Source organism: Macaca mulatta, chromosome 6 (assembly GCF_049350105.2).
Source record: "Macaca mulatta isolate MMU2019108-1 chromosome 6, T2T-MMU8v2.0, whole genome shotgun sequence".
Taxonomy (NCBI): Eukaryota; Metazoa; Chordata; class Mammalia; order Primates; family Cercopithecidae; genus Macaca; species Macaca mulatta.
Window position 1 is genome coordinate 28,253,899 of NC_133411.1, and position 23,652 is coordinate 28,277,550.

General features: G+C 33.2%; 1 protein-coding gene across 1 annotated transcript in view; it reads right to left on the reverse strand.

The window, feature by feature from the left end:
• The window catches only part of CDH9 (cadherin 9), a 163,664-nt gene that overhangs the window by 11,363 nt on the left and 128,649 nt on the right, over window positions 1-23,652 (reverse strand). The window contains exons 4-7 of the mRNA XM_015139773.3: window positions 20,512-20,631; window positions 19,769-19,936; window positions 17,092-17,279; window positions 15,937-16,190 (exon numbers count right to left, since the gene is read on the reverse strand). Coding sequence (XP_014995259.2) covers window positions 15,937-16,190; window positions 17,092-17,279; window positions 19,769-19,936; window positions 20,512-20,631 — 730 coding nt within the window. The remainder of the gene's footprint in view (window positions 1-15,936; window positions 16,191-17,091; window positions 17,280-19,768; window positions 19,937-20,511; window positions 20,632-23,652) is intronic.

Below are 23,652 nucleotides of genomic sequence, written 5' to 3' on the forward strand. Positions count from 1 at the left end.
TGAAATCTGCTCACAACCTAAATGATCCAGAAAGCAATTCCCTGCCTAGAATATACAGAAAGAAATATGGCCCTGTTCACACCACCACCTTGACTTTGCCCAGTGAGACACATACTGAACTTCTGATGTACAGAAATTCAGACCTATCTGTAAGATAATAATACATTGGTAGTATTTTTTTGTGGCAGCAATAGAAATCTAATATATCCTTAAAAGATAAATTTTTGAAAAGATTAATTTATATGAAAGTTCTTCAGTTACATCAGACCATGTTATGCCATACTAGCTATTTTTTTTTTTTTTTTTTTTTTTACATCTTTTTGAGATTTCTGTTGCGGTCTTTGATTGAGCCATGTCAGAAAGTGAGTGCTTCTCAAACATTAACATTTAAATGAATCACATATGAATCCTGTTAAAAACAGAATTTGATTCAGTAGGTCTGGGGTGGGAGCTGGGATTGTGCGTTTTAAACAAACTCTTAGATGAATCCTATGCTGTAGCTCCACAGGCTAGGTTTTATATAGCAGTTTTAGACTATGGGATAAAGTGATTAGAATAAGAACAGAAACAGGAAAAGCAATGAAGGACGATTAACAGGCTAATCAGCCTCTGATGTAGTCCTCATTTTTCTAGGTATCTTATTAAATGCATCTTATCTTATTACGAGTTCCTTTTTGATCAAGTGTATTGGAAAATTACAGTTCCCACTATAAATCTTAAATATATTCACACTTTGGCACTGGCTTTGGCAAACATAAGTAATAGATATTTAGGTTTTATTTTATTTATTTTTATTTTCATTTTTATTTTTTGTTTGAGACGGAGTCTCGCTCTGTCGCCCAGGCTGGAGTGCAGTGTGGCACAATCTCGGCTCACTGCAAGCTCCGCCTCCCGGGTTCTCGCCATTCTCCTGCCTCAGCCTCCCGAGTAGCTGGGACTACAGGCGCCCGCCACCTCGCCCGGCTAGTTTTTTTGTATTTTTAGTGGAGACGAGGTTTCATCGTGTTAGCCCGGATGGTCTCAATCTCCTGACCTTGTGATCCTCCTGCCTCGGCCTCTGAAAGTGCTGGGATTACATGGCGTGAGCCACCGCGCCCAGCCGATATTTAGGTTTTAAAACGTTATGAAGTATTGGCAATTTTTAAATTATTGGGTGAACATATATTAACATAAATTGTATGACTTTTTTGTTTGAACTGTTTATTAAAAGACATACTATTTAATCTATTGTTTAAGCATTATGCTGAACTTCAGGGATCTATTAAGTGAACGGGTCTAATCATAATTTTAACAATTTAATATAGTACATGAAGATACTTGCTTAATTTATTTTCTGCCAAATTTTATAAAACGATTATTGCAGAGTCATAAACACTGCTTCAAAAAGAGTATTTGGTCCTTTGGTAAAAAAGTTATCGGGTGTCATCTCAATCATGGAATGGCTATAAAACTTATATAGCTGGTCTCAGGTTTTACCTCACTCCCTGTACATGGAACCACTTCAGTCATCTCTGTTTTGTCATTTAGCAGGATTCTACAACGCACAACAGAAGTACATGCAAATGACAGTATTCCCTCAGTTTTTCAATAATCATTATTGTAATCTTTTCACATGGTGTTATGAAAAGAATTTAGGCACTTAAAATACACTCATTTGACATAGGATCACTGCCCAAGATTAGCCTATATTTCTTGGGTGGGAAGTCCTAAGGGGATAAAGGAGAAATAGAAACCTAGATATAAAAATGTATAATAATGCACAACAGCATACATACATATATACATATATATAGATATATTTTTTTTTTCTAGAAGCAAATGTCATACTGGCTTTTAGCCAACAATTCTTTGTCAGATTCTTTTCAGAGATAGATCTGATTTGCAAAATCACAATGTAGTAAAATTGAGCATGCAAGTCACATTGAAATTTTTCTTTTAAACCTCTATTTCCAGTTGTGCTAACATGAAACAAAATATTATGTTTCCTACCTATAGGTTTCAACCCTCTTACAATTCCTGATGTGGGCTTTACTGACATTGGGACCAAATCACTATTAAAAGGTTTTTGAGAGAAAAGCAAATAAAATCACTGAAACAACAAAAATATTTTATTTTCCTTAGCTACACAAATTCTGCTTATGAATAAAAATAAACCTAAAATGTACACAAAGAAAGTGGAAGCAAAAGAACATAACTACAGCTGTGCATTGAATGAAGCTCGATTCATAATATTCACCCGTTAATATTTCTCTCTATTGTTGGAAAGGTCAATAGTTAACCATTACCTGCTTATATCTGAATAGATCTGGGATTTCTTCCTACTGTTTGCATTGAAGATCAAAGAGGAAAATAAAATTTCCTGTTGTGCTCATTGCTAGTTGCCCTAGTGTTTAGCCTAGAGATTTCGATGATATTTCTATTACTGAGAAATAGCTAACAATTGCAACATGATAAAAATCAAGCTTTGATACACTTGTATATTTTTTTCAGGATCAAAATAGATTTAGGCTTCTGGCCACCTTACTCTTAGGTACAACCTTGAAAGACACTATTTTTCACATTAAGAATTCGTGAAGGGAACTCACAGATGATACAGAAATAGCTCACTTTTAACTTTGACAGTGCCAACTTCCAGGTCTACGTTCAAATTTTTGTTTCCAGTGCAAATGATGTCTCACAATTTGTCAAAGTTCAGGGATACATTTCTTTTATTTAGCAGCCAAACTTCTATTTTCACCCAAAATGGGACATTCTGATTTACTTATTAATAATAAATACACTGGATTACCACAAATGACCAGAAAGAGCCTGATAAACCCTTAACACAGAACAAAGCTATCTCTATGTTCCAGCAGATGGCCTACTCTAACAACAATATTTTATTGATTCCCCCTGCGTTGAATTTTGAACAATCAGTTTAAAAAGGCCATTGTCATAATTTTTTGTATGAATACTTTCTCCAGAGACACGATCCAATCATATAGGGATCAAATAACATGTGAAAGAGAGCTCAGGGGCTCTCTTCCCGTGGAAGCTGAACTCTGCTTTTCATTTTTCTTACTTGCTTTACATTTTTGTGTTCTATCATTAAAAGTCAAGCATGTATCAGATATCTATATTTTTACCTAGCATAAATAATCTAAACTCAATTACAGACACCAGAACGAATGAGTAATATGCAGAAATATGTCAAGAATTCATTCCTTTTTCTCTACTAGATTCCATATATTTCTTCCACTGACTAAGTCAATTGAGCTAGAACATCATTTGGTTTTTACTTTTCAGCTACTGCTTTCCAGAAACATGTTCCTCATAGCTGTGGTCTAGCCAACCTTCATTACACCTCAAAAATGAATGTTGAGTATTAGCTGTACAATGATATTATTTATAATTTCATTTGAAAAATTAGTTCAAATCTTTTTTGCAGAGATTCATGATATTCTTGTTAGATTATTATTATTTTACTTTTTGCAATAAAATCAAACAAATATGAGAGAAGCACTACTATACAAATGTACTTGCACATTTATTCCAGTTTATTTTGAAGTCATGGACATTTTATTGAGGCATAATTAAATCCCTCACCAGAAAGTTTGTTTTGTTGCTTTTCAATTCCACAGCAGTAGAAAGTAACTTTTAAAAATCATTGAACTTTAAATACGTTAAGCATAAAATAGGTGTAAAATGAGGCAACATGTTCTTTCAGATCTTGTAAAGCTATAATCAACCCCATAACTTTGGAGATCCATGATTACTAATGAGGTGAAGCAGAGCTGACAACAGCTGCTAATTGTAACCATAATCTCATGTTGCAAGTGGCAGATGTATTTCAGAAAATATATTTGATGAACAGATTTAATCGTGGATGAGAATTAGTTCCCAATCTTTCCCTGGAAAAATGTTTCTCTGTGATGCTTATCATAGCCTATTTCTGCTCTGAGATCAGTCATCCTTCTAAATTTGATCTTCGCAAACAAAACAGTCCCATGTTACAATGTTGCATTCTTGTTGAATTATTGCTGATTTTTCTTCACACTATAATTGGCTATCTAAAGCTTTTTCGCACACATTTTAAATGCTAACAGGAACCATCCTCTATGCTATGCTTTCCGGTATGGCCTTATAAATTGGCAGAATTGGTAGTACTATCTGAAGAATACAATTTGAGATTAATTTCTCTCAATATTTTCCCTCTCCCTACAATAATTCTTGAGATGTTACAGGTTAAATTATAATTGATTATCTCTAGGACTTGAGTACCCTATACAAAACAGAGATTTCTGGAGGACCTTTAAACTGAACTTTTTTAAAGCCATTTTTTAAACACTGGGAAGCAAGGTTGCAAATTTTACTATCGGTCTTTGAATGAGAAATTTTACTTTTGAAATTATGTCTGTGGGAAATTGTCAGATATAGGAGAGGTTTTATATACACACATGAAAATTATCATATATAGGGGAGATTTTATACACATACACACCAAGTACATGTGTGTATGTAAAGATCGAATATATCTCTAAACATTTATTTATGATGTATAATATATATGATAGTATATTATTTATACAATAGAAGTTTAAGAGTTTTAATGTCATTAGAAAATAAAATTTTAAAAATCTATGGACATATATGTATAACAAATTCAATCATATATAAGTGAGATAGCAGATTGACAAAGTGTATGAAAAAAATGGAATATTTGGTGGAAAGCAGTTTAATAACACTAGAATATCTATGGAGGAGAGAATCATGGTTGTCTTATGGGCTACAGAATTTCTTGGGTCATCCATGTCCTTTAAAATGAATTACTACAATTATGTCAGCAGGGATATGTTTAAAAATATTTTTCCCTAAATTCCTCTTTTGGCAAACATGTATACAGGTGCTGGATTTACCATACTACTAAAACACAAAAAATCAGAAAAAAATACATTAAACAATAATTCTTAAAGTACCGGACGTAAGAAAATAAGACAATCACCCCTGAGAGAAGGGAAATAAATGAGATAATCCCTAAAACTTACCCATTGTGCTGTCTGAATAGGGTTTTCATAATGCAGGACATGGGGACAGAGATGGAGTTTGCCAATCTCCCTGAGTTGAGCAGGGAAATTAATGTGGCTAAAGTTTGCAGGAAGAAGTAACAGAGAGAGCTACAGAAATCTAAAGAGAATCTCATTCAGCTCTTCAGCTGACTACCTATGAGAATACGAGTGGACACAGGAAACAAGAAATGCCAGAGGTAACTAATCACAAGGATTAGAGGGAGAAAAATTATGAACTGTGAATGGAGCTAGTCTTCACCAGGCAAAGTAGAAAACCTCATAATTTGCAAGAATTTTCGTAGACTACTCAGAAAGATACTACTTGATTAATGGGGCAAAATTAGTCCTAGATTAAGGTTTGCTACAAAACCAAGATTCAAAAGAATTAAGCTGTTTTAAGAAATCTAATCTTCTATCAGAGCAAAACTCAGTAATATTTATGAAAATATGAAGCTGTTTAGCTTCACATGGTAAAACTCACAATGTCTGTAATCCAATCAGAAATTACAACCAGGGAAAGAAGAAGAAAGATGTGAATGCAAAGAAAAATATATTAATTAAAAATAGCCCCCAAAGACACCATTGATATAATTAAATATGATATTTTAAATGTTAATCGGCATGCTAGAGAGACACATTTTTAAAAGCATATATGTGGCCGGGTGCGGTGGCTCACGCCTGTAATCCCAGCACTTTGGGAGCCGGAGGCGGCGGATCATGATGTCAGGAGATCGAGACCATTCTGGCTAACACGGTGAAACCCCGTCTCTACTAAAAGTGCAAAAAATTAGCCGGGCATGGTGGCAGGTGCCTGTAGTCCCAGCTACTTGGGAGGCTGAGGCAGAAGAATAGCATGAACCCCGGAGGCGGAGCTTGCAGTGAGCCGAAATCACGCCACTGCACTCCAGCCTGGGAGACAGCCAGACTCCGTCTCAAAACAAAACAAAACAAAACACAAAACAAAACAAACAAACAAAATATATGTATGTCTTAATATATATAATATGTATATAATATGTGTACTATATTAAAGAACACTTGAAGAAAAGACTACAGATCTAAGATTCAAAAAAACTCTGGATGAAATTAAAGCAGATAAGATGTTGAAGAAAAAAAATTAGTGAACTTGAAGGCATATATATATGTATATATGCCTTAATATATAAAATATGTATACCACGTTAAAGAACTCTTTTTTTCTCCTTCTATAGTTATTATTTTTCTGCTTCCTTTTATTGCCTAACCTCATTTTTAAAAACTTCATTTTTTTTTAATCACAAAAGTAATATACACCTCAGAAAACTTGGAAAACCAAGAGCTCAAAGGAAGAACATCCACAGTTGAAAGATTATTAACATTGTAGGGTATATTCTTACATTATTTTTCTAATACTGTACTTTTTTCTGTGACAAATATGGTATTATTCAGTTTACATATATCTCATAGTGCACATTACATATTGTGATATATTGGCAACATCTTCTCATGTCATTATTTTTGTTCGCTTATTTGTTTGCTTCAATGTTATTTTAATGGCTACATAACATGCTATTGTATAAATATACCAAAATTTATGTAGCAACTTCATACATTTTCTTACTGCTACTAGAAATTTTATATTTATTGTTTAGTGTTTTGTTTTTGTTTTTTTTTTAGAAAAGACTACATATCTAAGATTCAAAAATACTCTGGATAAAATTAAAGCAGACAAGATGTTGCAGAAAAAAAAAATAGTGAACTTCTTCTCATAATGGAGATGAATAAATTATTTTCTTCTTTTCCTTTTTGCCATTTTGAATAGATTCAAAATGTCATTGAATAGACTCAAAATGACAAAAAGGAAAAGAATGAAAAAAAAAAAAAAAAAAACAATAAAAACAGAGACCCAGTGAACAGTGATTAAAGGAGAAGAGAGTTGGGCAAAACATATTGAAGAAAAAATGACCACAAATTTTCTACATTTAAGAAAAGGTGTACACTCATATACACTCAGAAATTGAAGAAGCTCAATTAACTCCAAGAGAAAAAAAAGTAAAGCCTACTAGAGTAAGACATGTAATAATTAAACTGCTCAAAACTAGTGACAAATTAAAAGCATAGTGAGAAACAAGTAATGTAACAAAGATAGAAACAAATATAAGGACACAGCAAAATCTTACTGTACTGATAAGAAATGTCCAATCAAAAAGTCTACGTTCAGCAAAAATATTTAAAAAGAGTGATAACAAGCCAAAAAAGAAATGAGATAGAATAAAACATACTGTATTAACCCAAATAAGGCAAACAGTAAGAAAGAAGAAACAAATAAGAGATGGAAAAATCAGAAAACAAACAGGAAAATGATAATTAAATGTAACAGTATCAATAATCATATTAAATATAAGTGGTTTAAACACTTCAATGTAAAGTCACAGAATGTTAAATGAGATGACAATACATGGCCCACCTATGTGCCTGTTAGAGAGATAATGTTTTACCAAAAAATACTGAGTAATTTAAAAAATGGAGTGTATTTACTAATATCAGAATACTGTGAAAAGTGCCTATGGCTATACTTAGAAGGAAATTTACATTACTATAATGTACATATTGGAAAAATACCAAGTCTTTAATAAATGACCTCAGCTTGCAAGTCGAAAAACAGAAGAGAACAAATGAAATCCCTAAAAAATAAAGAACAAAAAATAATAAAAGAGAAAAGTATTGTTTAAGAATGTATAAAACCCTCTCTGGACTCCTCCTGTCTAGGCAAGACATCTCTGGAAAAAAGCAGCAGCCCCAGTCAGGGGCCTATAGGCAAAATTCCCATATCCCTGGGACAGAGCACCTGGGGGAAGGGGTGGCTATGGGCACAGCTTCAGTAGACATAAAAGCTCCTGCCTTTCAGCTCAGGAGAGAGCAGCAGATTTCCCAGAATGGCGTTCTTATAAGAGACAGACTGCCTCTTCAAGTGGGTCCCTGACCCCCATGCCTCCTGACTGGGAGACAACTCCCAGCAGGGGTCGACAGACACTTATACAGGAGAGCTCCAGCTGGCATCTGGTGGTTCCTTTCTGGTACAAAGCTTCCAGATGAAGGAACAGGAAGCAATCTTTGCTGTTCTGCAGCCTCCACTGGTGATAATCAGGCAAGATAAACAGCATCTGTGGTGGACCTCCAGCAAACTCCAGCAGACCCATAGCAGAGGCTCCTGACCATAGAAGAAAGACTAACAGAAAGGAATAGAATCAACATCAACAAAAAGTACATCCACACAACAACACCATCTGTTGATGACCATCATCAAAGACCAAAGGTAGATACATCCACGAAGATGAGGAATAAACAGTGCAAAAAGGCTGAAATTTCCAAAAACCAGAATGCCTCTTCTCTTCCAAAGGACCACAACTCCTCTCCAGCAAGGGAACAAAACTGGACAGAGAATGAATTTGACTAATTGACAGAAGTATTGTTCAGGAGGTGGGTAAAACTCCACTGAGTTAAAGAAGCATGTTCTAACCCAATGCACGTTAGCTAAGAACCTTGAAAAAAGGCTGGAGGAATTGCTAAGTAGAATAACCAGTTTAGAGAAGAACATAAATGACCTGATGGAACTGACAAACACAGCATGAGAACTGCATGAAGCATACACAGGTATCAATAGCCGAATCGATCAGATGGAAGAAAGGATATTAGAGGTTGAAGATGAACTTAGTGAAATAAAGCATGAAGACAAGATTAGAGAAAAAAGAATGAAAATGAATGAGCAAAGCCTCTAAAAAACATGGGATTATGTGAAAAGACCAAACCTATATTTGATTGGTGTACCTGAAAGTGACGGGGAGAATAGAACCAAGTTGGAAAACACTCTTCAGGATATTATCCAGGAGAACTTCACCAAATTAGCAAGACAGGCCAACATTCAAATTCAGGAAATACACAGAACACCACAAAGATACCCCTCGAGAAGAGCAACCCCAAGACACATAATCACCAGCTTCACCAAGGTTGAAATGGAGGAAAAAATGTTAAGGACATCCAGAGAAAAGGTAGGGTTACCCACAAAGGGAAGCCTATCAGACTAACAGCAGAGCTCTCTGAAGAAATTCTACAAGCCAGGAAAGAGTAGGGGCCAATATTCAGCATTGTTAAAGAAAAGAATTTTCAACCCAGAATTTCATATCCAGACAAACTGAACTTCATAAACAAAGGAGAAATAAAATCCTTTACAAACAAATGAATGTGAACAGATTTTGTCACCACCAGGCCTGCCTTACAAGAGCTCCAGGAGGAAGAACTAAATATCAAAAGGAAAAATCAGTACCAGCCACTGCAAAAACATACCAAATTGTAAAGGCCATCGGCATTATGAAGAAATTGTACCAACTAATGGGCAAAATAACCAGCTAGCTTCATAATGACAGGATCAAATTCACACATAAGAATGCTAACCTTAAATGTAAATGGGCTAAATGCCCCAATTAAAAGACACAGACTGGCAAATTGGATAAAGAGTCAAGACCCATAGGAGTGATGTACTCTGGCAACCCATCTCATATGCGAAGACACACATAAGCTAAAAATAAAGGATGGAGGAATATTTACCAAGAAAAAGGAAAGCAAAAAAAAAAAAAAATAGCAGGGGTGGCAATCCTAGTCTCTGATAAAACAGACTTTAAACCAACAAAGATCAAAAAAGACAAAGAAGGGCATTACATAATGGTAAAGGGATAAATGCAAAAAGAAGAGCTAACTATTCTAAATATATATGCACCCCAAACAGGAGCACCCGGATTTATAAAGCAAGTACTTAGAGACCTACAAAGGGACTTAGATTCCCATACAATAATAGCGGGAGACATTAACACACCACTGTTAATATTAGACAGATCAATGAGACAGAAATTTAACAAGGATATTCAGGAATTGAACTCAGCTCTGCACCAAGCAGATCTAAGAGGCATCTACAGAATTCTCCACTCCAAATCTACAGAGTATAGATTGTTCTCAGTACCACATTGCACTTATTCAAAAATTGACCGCATAATTGGAAGTAAAACACTCCTCAGCAAATGCAAAAGAATGCAAATCATAACAGTCTCTCACAACACAATGAAATCAAATTAGAACTCAGGATTAAGAAACGCACTCAAAACCACACAACTACATAGAAACTGAATATCCTGCTCCTGAAAGACTACTGGGTAAATAATGAAATGAAGGCAGAAATAAATAAGTTATTTGAAACCAATAAGAACAAAGACACATGTAACAGAATCTCTGGAACACAGCTAAAGCAGTATTTAGAGGGAAAATTATAGCACTAAATGCCCACAGGAGAAAGTGGGAAAGAGCTAAACTTGACACACTACCATCACAATTAAAAGAACTAGAGAAGCAAGAGAAAGCAAATTCAAAAGCTAGCAGAAAACGAGAAATACCTAAGATCAGAGCAGAGCTGAAGGAGATACAGACATAAAATCCCTCAAAAAATCAATTAATTGAAGAGCTGTGTTTTTGAAAAGATTAAAAAATAGATGGACCACTTGCCAGACTAATAAAGAAGAGAGAAAAATCAAATAGACACAATAAAAAATGATGAAGGGGATATATCCAGTGATCCCACAAAAATACAAACTACCATTAGAGAATACTATAAAAACCTCTATGCAAATAAACTAAGAAATCTAGAAGAGATTGATAAATTCCTGGACATATACACCCTCCAAAGACTAAACCAGGAAGAAGGTGAATCCCTGAATAGACCAATAACAAATTCTGAAATGCATGCAGTAATTAATAACCTACCAACCATAAAAAGCCCAGGACCAGGCAGATTCACAGCCCAATTCTACCAGAGGTACATAGAGGAGCTGGTATCATTCCTTCTGAAACTATTGCAAACAATAGAAAAAGAGGGAATCCTCCCAACTCATTTTATGAGGCCAGCATCTTTCTGACAACAAAACATGGCAGAGACACAACAAGAAAAAGAAAAGTTCAGGCCAATAACTCTGATAAACATTGATGTGAAAATCCTCAATAATATACTGGCAAACTCAATGCAGCAGCACATCAAAAAGCTTATCGATCACGATCAAGTTGGCTTCATCCTTGGGATGCAAGGCTGGCTCAATAAGTACCAATCAATAAAGTAAGCCATCACATAAACAGAACCAAAGACAAAAGCCACACAATTCTCTCAACAGATGCAGAAAAGGTCTTCAATAAAATTCAACACCCCTTCATGCTATAGGCTTTCAATAAACTAGGTATGGATGGAACGTATCTCAAAATAAAAAGAGCTATTTATGACAGATCCACAGCCAATATCATACCGAATAGGCAAAAGCTAGAAACATTCCCTTTGAAAACCAGCGCAAGACAAGGATGTCCTCTCTCACTACTCCTATCCATTCAACATAGTATTGGAAGTTCTAGCCAGGGCAATTAGCCAAGAGAAAGGAATAAAGCGTATTCAAATAGGAAGAGAGGAAGTCAAATTGTGTCTGTTTGCAGATGATATGATTGTATATTTAGAAAACCCCATCATCTCAGCCTCAAAACTTCTTAACCTGATAAGCAATTTCAGCAAAGTCTGAGGATACAAAATCAATGTGCAAAAATCACAAGCATTCCTATACAACAATAACAGACAAACAGAGAGCCAAATCATGAGTGAACTCCCATTCACAATTACTACAAAGAGAATAAAATACCTAGGAATACAGCTTACAAGGGATGTGAAGGACCTCTTCAAGGAAAACTACAAATCACTGCTCAAGGAAATAAGGGAGGACACAAACAAATGGAAAAACGTTCCATGCTCATGGATAGGAAGAATCAGTATTGTGAATATGGCCATACTGCTCAAAGTAATTGATAGATTCAATGCTATCCCCATCAAGCTACCATTGACCTTCCTCACAGAATTAGAAAAAACAAGTTTAAATTTCATATGGAACCAAAAAAGAGCCCTTATAGCAAAGACAATCCTAAACAAAAATAACAAAGCTGGAGGCATCACGCTACCTGACTTCAAACTATACTACAAGGCTTCAGTAACCAAAACAGCATGGTACTGACACCAAAACAGATATATAGACCAATGGAACAGAACAGAGCCCTCAGCAATAATGCCACACATCTACAGACATCAGATCTTTGACAAACCTGATAAAAACAAGAAAGGCGGAAAGGAGTCCCTATTTAATAAATGGTGTTGGGAAAACTGGCTAGCCGTATGCGGAAAACTGAATCCAGATCCTTTCCTTACACCTTATACAAAAATTCACTCAAGATGGATTAAAGACCTAAACGTAAGAACTAAAACCATAAAAACCCTAGAAGAAAACCTAGGCAATACCATTCAGGACATAGGCGTATGCAAAGACTTCATGACTAAAACACCAAAAGCAATAACAACAAAAGACAAAATTGATAAATGGGATCTAATTAAACTAAAGAGATTCTGCACAGGAAAAGAAACTACCATCAGAGTGATCAGGCAAACCACAGAATGGGAGAAAATTTTTGCAATCTATCTATCTGACAAAGGGTAAATATCCAGAATCTACCAAAACTTAAACACATTTACAAGAAAAAAATGAACAATCTTATGAAAAGGTGAGTGAAGGATATGAACAGACACTTCTCAAAAGAAGACATTTATGTGGTCAACAAACGTATGAAAAAAAGCTCATTATCACTGGTGATTAGAGAAATGCAAATCAAAACTACAATGAGACACCATCTCACACCAGTTAGAATGGCAATCATTAAAAAGTGAGGAAGCAACAGATGCTGGATAGTATGTGGAGAAATAGGAATACTTTTACACTTTTGGTAGGAACGTAAATTAGTTCAACCATTGTGGAAGACAGTGTGGCAATTCCTCAAGGATCTAGAACCAGAAATACCATTTGACCCAGCAATCCCACTACTGGGTATACACCCAAAAGATTATAAATCATTCTACTATAAAGACACATACATATGTATGTTTATTGTACCACTATTCACAATAACAAAGACTTGGAACCAACCCAAATGTCCATCAATGATAGACTGGATATACAACATGAAATACTATACAGCCATAAAAATAATGAGTTACTGTCCTTTGTAGGGACATGGATGAAGCTGGAAACCATCATTCTCAACAAATTAACACAGGAACAGAAAACCAAACACCACATGTTCTCACTCATAAATGGGAATTGAACAATGAGAACACATGGACACAAGGAGGGGAACATCACATACCAGGGCCTGTCGGGGGTTGGGGGACCTAGGGGAGGGATTGATGGGTGCAGCAACCCACCCTAGCACATGTATATCTATGTAACAAACCTGCCGGTTAAACACATGTATCACATAACTTAATGTATAATTTTTTAAAAAAAGAAAAAAATAAGTAAAACAATATAAAACCAGAAGTTACATTTTTTTGAGAAAATAAATACATTTCAAAAAAGTTTTGTCACACTGATCAGGATAAAGCAGAGAAAAGTTAACTATATTAAAGATAGCTTTTATCACTACAGATATCAAAAGGATAATGTGAAAATATTTTGAACAACTTTATGTTAATACATTTGACAACTTAGATGAGATTTACAAATTCCCTGAGAGATAAAAAATTAAAAACAAAACTCATTGAATAATTAGATAACCAGAATAATTCTGAAACTACTAGAGAAATAAAATACATAGGTACAACTCATATAAAAAACAAAATTACAGCCCCAAATATTAAATCCTACCAAACATTAAGAAAACATTCTAATTCCATGCAAACTCTTTCAGAAAATTAAAGAGCATATTATATATCCTACTGTATTCTATGAAGCAGTACTTTCATTATCCCAAATTTAGACCAAAACATTATAGAAAAACAAAACTATAGAAGAGTATCTTTTATAAGCATAATGCAAAAGTGACTAAGTGGCTAATCTATTTTATAAAATAAACAGCCTTGGTGACGTAGAGGGGGCATCATGCCTCTTGCAAGGTGCCCAGCATTTACTGAACTCCTAATAAGCAAATATGCTAGATGAATGAAGAAAAGATAATGTGGATTATTATGAAGATTTGGTCTCATTCAGACTCAAAAATGTTCAATTGTCCAGCAATAATATGGCTCATCATCTAAGTTGATATAATGTCATTGTTTACAGTTTTCTGACCATGTGTGATTGCACTGAAAAAAGTTACAATCGATTACTTCTAAAATGAATGTAGGATTTCTAGCATAGACATATGGTGCAACAGACACTAGGGAGAAATAAAGACACAAACAACGTTGATTTTTTTGAAACATGACAAAAACTATAAAACACAGACACTTATTGAGCATTTGTAGCTACTGATATGACTAACCCCTTGTCCTTTAAAAAAATAGATAAATACTTATTTCCATTTCATTACTGCAGAAAATGTAAAAATAATTTACACTCTTTTCTAATAAACCCTAAAACAAAAGACACCAACAAGCACTCATATACCATTTCAATAAAACACAAATATACATTGCTTTGGATATGAACATGCTAGTGCATATACATTGATCATTGGACAGCTAGATTAATTTTTCATTTTATTTCAAGAGTTTTACTTTAAGCAATATGAACATTTTAAACTAAGCATTTTATGTATTATGGTAAAAATCCTGCCAGACTAAAATAATCCCCAATAATAACAAGAAGGTGTGTTTCAAAATGATGTTAAACAATATAACAAATACATAATTTGATACTGATAATTTATTTTTTAAAAACAGATGCTCAGTGAATTATACGGTAATAAACCTAAAACTAACCCTAATTTTTAAGCTAATGTAAGCTCTAGGCATTAACTACACATTGGATTTTATGGAGTGTTTCTTAATTACAAAGGTTAACATGTTCTTAATCTCACCAACAAATTAAATCATCATTAAAATATATTTAGTGCAGCAATTTGCTTTGTAAATTAACATATTTGGATAGTCCTAAAATGAAAATTAAATGGTTATATATTTAGTATTGTGATTATTAATTTGCTATGTGTAAAGGACAACATGAAATGAATTTAACCATTTATTTTCCCAAACTAAATTTTAAGCAAAGTAGAATTTTAGATAATTTATTAGCTGCATATTTAACAGATTAATGTATTGTCTATCTCTTCAGCTGTCTATATGTTCCTCCACATATCCACCTATCATTATCCATCCCATGCACTAATCTATATATGCCCCAACTACATTTAAATTCCCCTTTGAACAATATATAAGATTCATTTATGTTTCTGACATATTTAAAGCCCTTAAAATGGTGAAAACTACTCAAAATTTGGAAAGATATACTATACAAATTAATACCTTTACCTTTCTTATTGACTTAAATGTCATTATCTCTTCAGCAATACTCTGTTATGAGAATATAATTGACATGATATTCTTCAAAAGATTTGATATGTGTTAGGCCTTAGTAACAATTTTCAAAAGAAAATCATAATTTATAGGAAAACTTTTTTTCTAATTTATTTATTTAGTTCATTATTTACGTCAACTTTTATTTAACCAAGAGGGATAATGAGACAAGGACTACAGTAAGGATAAAGGTATTAAAATCATTGACTCTGGCATTAAACTGCTTGGTTCTTACACTCAGCTTTGCTAATAAACAATGGGCAAGTTACTTAAGTACTTGGAGCCTCAGTTTTATCATCTCCAAAAAACGTTTACAATACTATCTACCTTGTACCCAGAGCATTTAAAAGAGAGCCAAGCTAAGAATCTGTGGTCTGGAAGTGTTCAGTGTTATTACTGTGCTTGATTATACATTGTGCAACCATTTTTTCACACAGTTTGTAAATAGTGAGATTATTATATTTCTAAAAACATAATAAATGTTTTCAAAGTACTTACTTTATTAAATTGTTCCTGGCATCTGGGTCGTACGCTGTAACCTGTCCAATGATACTGCCCTCCTTTACATCTTCATCTACTTCTATCAAGTAAGAGACTTTACTGAACACAGGAGGTTCATCTATATCTTCCACAGATATTTTGACCACAGCTGTGTCTTTGAAAGGTCCCAGGTGCAAGAATCGTGGATCAGGGTGAGTGTTACTTGCATCCACTCTTAAAGTGTAGAGCATTTGATTTTCAAAATCTAAATTCTGAAGTTAAATAAAATAAAAGAAATTAGCGTAATTCAGAAGATATGACAACGGAAGACGATTTCAAAGTTTAATAGCCAGCGATTATACGAACAATTCTGTTTAAATGACTTTCTCAATGGTTGCTTCATAGGTATACGCAATAAATTTATAAATATGTGTTTTGCCATACACTTCACAGAGGGTTAACTTAATATAATGGCATACACATTGATTTTGATTCTCAGTAATATGCTTCATTTTTTTTGGTGACATGTAAATGAAGTATTATCTAATGGATTTATACAATATGTGTTATCATTATTAAAGTTATATAGTAACAATCAGAAGAAAAATATAAAATAGAAGTATAGAATAAAACTTATTTCTATTTCAATTATTGGAGAGCTTGTTGAAGGTAAGATATGCATAAAAAGTGAAATAAGGACAATACGAAATGATACTATTGAGCTGTATTTTTAGATGTAAAGATTCAGAATGTTCTCCCACACTGCATTGAAAATCATGGCAACCAATGGAAAACACAGAGCATCTTCAGGTTATATTTATTTAAATAGATCATCACACTTAACAATGAAAATATTTTGAAAAGTACATGAAATAATGATGGCTGCATGTTTATTTTTTCCTCTATGGAGAAATACAAACAAGTACCTTGAAGTTTATCTAATTTTAATTTGACTGTTTTCTAGTGTAAGCATAAGCAACTGAGGTTTTAAGTGTCAATTATGAAGACATTTAACTTGTTTGAAGTGATATCACAACTATTCCCATTTATCTGAAGGATAGACAGCATGTAAAAGATGGGAGAAAATAAATCCCAGGCTTTTTCCACCTTTACTGAAAAGCAAAAATGAATTATAAAGCACTCAATGAAAAAACGAAGACAGTGAAAGGAAACCTGTTTGACAGTTATAATCCCTTCCTGTGTATCCTTGTCAGTGATGACATCGAACATATCTGCGCCATCTCCTTCAGCAATTCTATACTCCATCTCTGCATTTTCCCCCACGTCAGGGTCATTGGCTTTTATCCTTCCAAGATGAGTTCCAAGAGGTACAGACTCAGGGGAATTAAATTGATACGTACCTATAAATTAAGTGAGAGCTGTTTTGACATTTCATCTTTAGATAACAACCTTCTTTCATTTCCTCTGCATTTTTAACTTAAATACATTAATTTTAAATAGGGAGAGTTTTTATCATATTGAATTGTAAGCTGTCAAAATTATATATTTATTAATTTGGAAAAATGATTTTTAAAACACAACACTCTCATTTTGTAAATGAGAAGTGTAAGTCCCAGAAAAAAAATTACAGAATGTCCCAAGGTTATTTAGACTATAGATGGTAGGCCTGATATAAGAATCCAGTAGTTTTGACTTATAAGAACACGAAAAACAATTATTTACTGCTCATCTGGGGCTTTCAAAACAGTCATCACACTTTTTTACATATATTCAGTTACATTTTAAAAATCCATTTATTATTTTATTCAGGAATAAAAAATAATGCCATACAGACCAATATTTCCTTTTTTTTTTTTTTTTGCCTGTTTGTTTTAGTTTTAATATATTTTAGTGGGGCATGGATTTTTCTACTTTTTGTAGGTTCACGCAAATATTATATTATATTCTGGTGTCCCTAAAAGCATTTTAGTTTCTGGCTACCTATTCAAGACACAATAGAAAACAAAACAAAACAAAACAAAACAAAACAAAAAAAAACTTTAATGTTAATGAAGGTCAGAAATATTTTTAAACATTTACAATGTGCTGCAGTCTATACAAGGTCAAAGGGCTTATATGCTAATTTATTTAATCCTCACACTAGTTCTCAAAGGACCAATTTAGCTGTATCATCTTCAGGGGCAGGCCTTAAGGAAATTATCCTGCAGACTTGGGAAAGGGAGAATGCAAAAACTAATTCTTTCTGACTTCAAAGTCTGTATTCTTTACAATTGATTTGGTGATTAAGAATATGAGTATATAAATCCAATTGCCTGGGTCTGAATTCTGACCACCTGGCCAGTTAGTTAAATTCTCTAAACTTTGATGTCTGCATCTAAGAAACAAGGATGATAATGATAGTAATTCACTCATAGGTTTGTTTTAGGGATGACATAAATTTAGCTCTGGGTGTAGTCCTTAACTATTGTAGTTCCAGAGTTTTGTTAACATTATTATAGATAGCAGAATTACAGAATGTCAAATTAAAAATGCATCGAGTGTCACTCTTTATAAAGGAATATGAATGCAAAGTTTAGGTTTATGTTATTTAGGCTTATTATTTATGTTCTCAGCAAACTTTATAGTTTTACATATATCATATGAATATGTCCACCAATCAAAGCTCGATAAAACATTTTCAATATAATTGGCCTGGAAAACTGTTTTACTGTTTTGAGATTAGTGATATGAATTTAAGTTTCAGCTTTTAATTGAATATTTCAAAATAGGACTCTTTATATATTTATTCTCTGCAAAATAACAAATTTCAGTGGAGAATGGAAATCTTTTTCCACAGGACGTCATGAAATGAAAAGCATCCATGGTTTAATGTCCATCCTAAAATGGTGACAACTGAAAGAGTGTTAACTGATGTAATCTTCATAACTTGGTAGCAGAGATACTACCAAACTTGAATATGTCTAAAATGCCCTCACAAATGTGGTAAACCATAACTCTGTGGGCCACTAGGAAAATATAAAAGTAATGCTAAATAAGCCAATCTGCGCTGATATTTTTACAATATCAAAAAGTCTGTGTTTCACAATCAATTAGTTAAGAGATTTTCAGTTTTACATGCCAACAGGGTAGCTGAGGTAAGACAAGTGAGAGACGCAGGATTTGAATCCAGATAGCCAGACAAGAGAGTCCACACTCCTAATCAGGAGGAGGATCCAAAGGAAAATGTTAAGACAATCTTAGTGAATGTTGAGAAAGGAAGTCTGGAAAACTTTATAATGCTTCAAAATTAGAAAAGTTAATTAAAAAGTTGCCAGAGAGGCCGAGCACGGTGGCTCAAGCCTGTAATCACAGCACTTTGGGAGGCTGAGGCGGGCGGATCACAAGGTCAGGCATTCCAGACCAGCCTGGCCAACATGGTGAAACTCCGTCTCTACTAAAAATACAAAAATTAGCCAGGTGTGGTGGCGCTCACTGGTAATCCCAGCTACTCAAGAGGCTGAGGCAGGAGAATTGCTTGAACCCAGGAGTCAGAGGTTGCAGTGAGCCGAGATCACACCACTGCACTCCAGCCTGGGCGACAGAGTGAGACTCTGTCTCAAAAAAAAAAACAAAAAACAAAACAACAACAACAACAACAAAAACTTGCCAGAGAAGCTTAATCCTTTGTTCTCTCACACTACATACCCCCAAAAATGATGAAAATAATCACCATCACTCTCTATTTGTGGGAAATTGTGATTTTTTTTTCTTTTTGTAGAGGAATGGATTGTGGTTTTTCCTTTACGCATCAACCAATAGCAAAACTACTAGCATGAAGCATGAATATTAAACTCGGCTACTAGTGTGTTTGAGAAGTTTTCGGACATGAGATCACTGAAACATTCCTTACTCTGAGGAAATCGAGGAGGGTTGTTGTTGACATCTGTCAGTGTGATGTTCACTGTGGTGGTTCCAGAAAGGCCTCCCATCTGGCCACCCATGTCTTTGGCCTGTATAACAACCTGGTACTGCTCTCTATTTTCTCTGCTCATGTCTGGTAATGCAGTTTTTATTATGCCTTTTGGAAAAAGCAGACAAAAGTTTAGTTTTTAAATTAAGCTAGACAAGATTCATTTTACAGAAGTTGATTATAACAAACATAAAATGTCAATGTATTTAAATATGTCTTTCAATCCATAACTACTTTAACATAATTCACAGAACAGGAAGGATTTTGCCATGGGCTATTGTTCATGAAATGGGTTTTGCTAAATCAATGTATTTATTTTTTTGATTACAAAAATTAACTTCAGTCAAAAATCTTTAGACAAATACAGTTGTCTAATTTTGATAATTGTCACATCCAAGGTGTAAGTATTCTCTATGCCACATAATGTGCTGAATCTCTGTGAAATTTTGTATTTAGTGTTTCAGATTTAAACCCAATGAATAATAGTTTAAAGAGCTAAGGGTTCAAATAAGTTATTAAAATAATAGAAAGTTTGCATTTTTTCACATTCAATAATGAGAGGAAACAAATAGAAACATGAAACTGAATGAATAATGATTTAAAAATATTTTTAGAATCTCTAAATTAATTATGCATCTTAACGTATTGTACAATAAGAAGTCGACCAAGTTTAAATGTTGTACCTGATTCTGGGTCCACTGAAAAATATGGCTGTCCTTGCAATATGCTATAGACCACTTTGGCACTATTTCCATAGTTGGCGTCATCTGCATCTGTTGCGGTTACTTGTATAACAGATGTACCTACATGAAACCCCATCCCCAAACAGACACATTTACATACTTCCAAATTTGAAATAATCTTTCTTAAAAATATGTTGCTGTCAGTGTTTTGTATTAGACAATGTGGTATGTTTGAAGAAATTTATTTAGATACATCCCCAAAAAGTTACTTTTCTTTCTCATTTTCTATAAACTTGAGTATTTCTTATTTTTTTGTCTAAGAAAAGTATCAAAATATATTTATCAGTAAGGTGAATATAATGAGATTAGTTAATACATTGCATTTTTAATTGATTGGAAATGTTTTAGGGCAAACATTCTTAAAATGAATATAACACACATGAAATTTGTAATTTAATACATTTGCTGCTAACTGGAAACATGTATTTAAAAGACGAATCCAACATTTTTTAACCTGCTACTGCTTTTTACTCTGATATATTTGACTGTGAATGGTAAATAAAATAAAAAATAAAGAGACAATTTCTATGAAGAAACAAACCAAAATGCTGTAAAATTGACTTGCAAGATATTTTTTGTTCCCAAGATATATCTAATTATGAAGGGACTATGCCTCTCTTTTAAATATATATACTACGGTTGCTTATGATTACCCTTATTGATATGCTGCATAATACTGGTTATTTGATGCACATTTGTAAATCATTATTCTCCAAAAGAAGCTGTATGGTGTGTAATTCTGTGTCACAATCGATACTGCAATTTAAGCTTACTATCTAATTTCATATCATTAAATTTAAATTATGTTAAATTTTGTTTCAAGTCTTTCAAAACATAGAAGTGCTTTAAAAGCAGGGATCAACATAATAAAATATACTGATGAATTTTTCAAATTATTTTTTCCTGAATTTCTATAAAGATTCAAAGCATGCTTCTAACATCACCCTTAACTGAAGCCTACTAGGTGTGCCCTTGGACAAAGCTACATTGTAGGACATTTTTCAGTATATTTTACATAATTTCTAAAAGTTTGAGTCTGACTCTTACACACATTTTAAAGTTTTTGAAAACAGGAAGGTTCCATATTGGCTCTACCACCTAATTTAATAGCCCACATACATTACACACTCAGTAACTTGTCTAATTGAATTACGGTGGATGTTTCTCAAATGTTGTGTGTATATGTGTATGCCGATTCCAAAAATTAATATATAGTAATTAAGATCAATATTGACAGCTCATTTCCTGTCAATATATTTGAATGTTAACACATGAATTGAGCAAGACTTTTTAATGTTTTATCAGAATTAATTAGCATAACGAAGACAACTTGAGCTCATTCTCTTGAGGCCCCTGTTTTCTCAACTGTAATGGAATTGATGTGTCCTGTGAGTGAATGGAAACATTACATATTTACTTAATCCATCCCAGTTGTAAGCTTTTATCATTAAAAAATTATCCACCCATGTGTTTATTAGATGAAAGCAAAAATGATAAAGTGATTTTATTCCCCCCACACAAATCACTTTATGATGTGCAGAAATTCAACAGTGTTTTTTTTAAAAAATTTGCATGTAATGTCCTTTTTATATAACCCTATATGATATATATTAGAATAAATGTGGTTTTCACAATTGGAGGTTATTGAAATATGAATTATTAAGCATTACCAATATGCTGAAAGTACAAGTAGTTCGTTCATCAATTTTAGGACGTTTCTTGAATTACCCCTTTTATTTTTCTTTTAACGTGAGCATTACTGTAAGCTTTCTTAATGGGTACAGGTAAAAACAATCTTCTATATTTATTTGACTCTTTCAAATAATATTTTTGTGGAATTTTAGTTTTGATTATTAGCTCTGTTAATGGATAGATGATCTTTGAAGTTACGCCAAGATGCATGACAAAGATAAATAAGTTAATATAAACAACAGAAATAAATTCTATGATGTGGCCAAAAAGCTGAAAGCACACATGTAAAATACTTGTTCCACCTGTCAGAGCTCTGGTAATACTTAAGAATGCTTTTAAACACTGGTAGTCACTGATAAAATATCATTGATATGTTGTTTTTTAGCAAACTGAGAGACAATGTGTTGGATTATAGGGAATACACAGTTATAGTTTTTTCAGAAGTGTAATGACTCTTTACACAGTTAAAAGTATTTAGTAATAAAATTAAATAGAAAATGGTTTATATGTTTTATGTTAATTTTATAAATGTTTGTTTATAAAGAAAAAATAAAAGAGAATACACATGGAAATTTACATCCCTCTAAATTTTCCAAAATATGTATAAATTTTATTTGTTCTTTAGTTATTTAAAATAAATATTTTATTTTCATATTAAAGATAAAAATATACTAAGTAAAATATAGTGAAATTTGAATGACAAATTTATATATTGCATCTCATATAAAAGAGATGAACATGATTTTGAGATCATTATTTTTGCAATTCACATTTTTATAAGAGTTTTGCATATATCTTAAATAGAAACTATCTTAAGGAATCAAAGAAGTTTACTGTAATTCTTAATTCATTATTTACTTAACTATATAATTAATAATCTTTAGGAAAAATTCCAAAGACATTTTGTAAATCGTGAAGAAATGTTAAAAGCCGATAAATAAATAACTTGGTGGCTAAAGATTTTGGGGAACCAAAAGCATTCCTCTGGATATGGAAGAAAAATTCATCAATATTAGTATTATTATTATTTAAAGATAAGACAAGTTTAGATTACACAATGTGACCAAGCTATGCCAGTTGGTCTTACGTATATATTTATACGTATTAGAGGAAGTTAAATCAATTCAGTTTATTACACTATACAAAATAAACTTCATATACAAAAGAAAAAATCCCTCTATATATTTGTGCCTTATATGCAAATATGAAAATGTTTTGAATCTAGTGTTTGAAATATTTGAAATCGCAAATGTAATTGACCCCGTGACCCCAAAACATAGGTAGCCTAAGGCCTACCTTTTGAGCACTGTAGAAAACAGACTGGAATATTTTGACTTGGCTCAATGTGAGAATAAGGTAATGAAAGTTACAGAAAGCGAAAAAGGAGTT